The sequence below is a fragment of the Pteropus alecto genome, unplaced genomic scaffold (assembly GCF_000325575.1).
Source record: "Pteropus alecto unplaced genomic scaffold, ASM32557v1 scaffold49, whole genome shotgun sequence".
NCBI classification, from domain to species: domain Eukaryota; kingdom Metazoa; phylum Chordata; class Mammalia; order Chiroptera; family Pteropodidae; genus Pteropus; species Pteropus alecto.
This window is the reverse complement of record NW_006443131.1, coordinates 1,047,076-1,049,607: the sequence shown is the minus strand read 5'-3', so window position 1 is coordinate 1,049,607 and position 2,532 is coordinate 1,047,076. Positions and strand designations below refer to the sequence as shown.

The 2,532-nt window shown below is 68.8% G+C and overlaps 1 protein-coding gene across 1 annotated transcript in view; it reads right to left on the bottom strand.

Moving 5' to 3' along the window:
* Positions 1-271: 271 nt before the first annotated feature.
* The window catches only part of NES (nestin), a 7,978-nt gene continuing 5,717 nt past the window's right edge, over positions 272-2,532 (bottom strand). Inside the window, exon 6 of the mRNA XM_015598290.2 lies at positions 272-2,529. Coding sequence (XP_015453776.1) covers positions 778-2,529 — 1,752 coding nt within the window. The 3' untranslated portion in view covers positions 272-777. The remainder of the gene's footprint in view (positions 2,530-2,532) is intronic.

Here is a 2,532-nt window from a genome sequence, read left to right as displayed (position 1 = left end):
GGGAAGAGACAGGCAACGGTGGGGGGGGCACAAGCCCTACGCCCTGTAATCAGCCCGTGGCCGAGATGATGATGGCCTGGATGCTCAGGCGCCGAGGTCACCGGGCTTGGCACCCTGGCACTGTTGCACCTTCCTGTCTGACTCGCCCCCCGCCCCGAGGAGGCCTCCCGGGGCCCCTTGCCTCAGGAAGCTGCCTCTCCTGCTTCCCCAGTCTCCTCAGCTCCTGTGCCCACCCCAAGGACCCCCAAATTGCGGAAGGAAAAATCCAGACTTTGTAGGTGGAGCCATCACTTTATTCAGGCAAGGATGAGCCAAACAGGGCCACACAGGGCAGGGAGATGGGGAGCCGGGACAGGCGAGCACGCCTCACCAGCCAGACATGCCCCGTGGGTGCAGCGAGGAGGTGCAGAGCCGGTGACCCCCACAGTCCCTCCCGTTGAAGGAGCCACTGGGCCCTAGGCCTTCTCCAGCGAAGGGACAGGCAGGACGGGGGAGCAAGGGAAAGGAGCCTAGTCCTACAGGGGCGCAGCTGGCTTGAAGCTCACGGGACATGCAGGTGGGGGGGCGCCCTTTGCAGGGTCCGAGGGGCTGCTTTTACTCCTGGAGTCTCCGTGCTTGGAAGGGGTCCCTTTGCTGTACCCCATTTTCCCTTGGCCAGTCCGGCGTCTCGGACAGAAACCACAGGTCAGGAGCTCACGAATGAAGGTGCTGGCCCTGAGCAGGGAGGGGCTGGGCCCTGTCCCCAGCCAAGCCGGCATCCGGGGAGCAGCACCGTCCCTAGTCCTCCCCCGAGGACCAAGAATCTCTGTCCCCTTCCTGCTGTGTGAACTGCAGGAACTGGCTGGGGCCCAGGTGAAGAGACGCCCCCGCCCAAGGGGGCTTCAGGGCACCCCCCGTGCCCTCCTCCTCCAGAGGGCTCCCTCGGCCCCCCTCAAGGGCCCCCACTTTCTCCTGCCCCGCCCCATCAGACTGTCCCAGCCAGGTGACCAACCCCCCGTTCACATGCTCCAACTCCTCCTGCAAGCCGGGGCCCTGGCCATTGACACCAGGGGTGTCCTCCGTCCCACCGAGGGTCCCCAGGGGGCCGGGGACTTGATCCTCCCTCTCCAAGGGGGCAGCGTCAGACTCGTCCTCTGAGCCAGAGGGCTCAGTGCTGTCCTGGGAGCCGGTCTCCTGGGCAGTCACCGGGGGACTGGCCGCTGCATCCCGCAATGGGGCGGTGTCCCAGGGGATGCTGACGGGCTCGGGCCCTGGTGGGCTCTCTCTCTGAGGGCCGCTCAAGGCCAGGAGGCTGCTGGCGGAGGGCCCTGGCCCCCACTGCCCAGCCCCTGGCGCCCTCCCCTCCGCCCCCTCGTCCTCGTCCTCCCCACTCTCCTCCTCGTCTGCAAACCCGTCAGACTCCCTGTCCTGACCCCAGGCTGCAGGCTCCAGTCGCAGCTGGGACACATGGCCCAGAGGGTCCGTCACCTCCCTGGGGACCCCAGGGAGGAGAGAAGCCTCGGTCCCCAGGTCCTCAGAGTCCAGGCCACATTTGCCCTCCTCCGGGTGGGCCCCACGGTCCCCAGGGGCCAGGACTGTGGGACCACAGCCTTCCTCTCCGGCCTCCCTCTGAGCTACATCAAGGTCCCACTCGGGCGAGGCAGGGGGCCTGGGGTAGAGGCCCAGGGCGGTGGAGTCAGGAAGGGTGTCCCCCAGCTCGTCGGCCTCACTCTCATCCCCGCTCTCCTCCCCCTCGTCCTGGAGGCCCTCGGGGAACCCCCCGGAACCCCACTCCTCCTCCGCCAGGGGCTTGGGCTCAAAGCCGACTTCAGGGGCTGGGCTGGGGGCCCCCAGCACCGGTTCTGCACCCTCCTCAGCTTCCTCTGAGCCCTGAGGCCCGGGCTGAGGGACGTCACTTCCATCTTGGCACAAGGTCTCAGCAGGGAACACGGCCTCTGCTGCCCAGGGGGCCCCAGGCTTCGCCCCCGCCCCGGCTGCGGGGGGCTCCGGGGGCTCCCTGCTCCTCCCTGGCTCCAGAGCGGCTGTCCCCTCTGGGTCCTCTGCAGGCCCTTCCAAGCCCGGCGCCCCCTTTGCCTCCTCACCCCTCTCCCCTGGGCGGCCTGGGTCCTCCAGTCCCACCGCCTCCTGCTCCAGCCTCTGCCCGGCTCCTGCGGCAGCCTCGGCCGCGGCCGGCTCCAGCCCCGAGCTGACCTCATCCTCGCTGACCTCATCTTCGCCACCCTCAGCTTCCAACACCAGCTCTGTCCCCTCTGACGGTCCTCGGGGAGATCGGAAGCCTGAAGCCACCACGTGCTCTGGCTGCCCTTCAGGGTCCTGGGGGCCTTCAGTGCCCTCCTCCCCACGGGCTCCCTCAGCCGGGACCCTCTGCTCTTTGGGCTTGGGGTGCCCTTCGCCGGCCCCCCAGGCCCCCGCTGTGGCAGCCAGACACAGCCCTCCCTCCCCCCCAGACGGCTCCTTCCCAGGGAAGCCACCCCCCTCCTTCAGGTCCGGCTCTGCCCCAAGCCCCTTGTCCACTCCGGCCCTCCCAGGAGG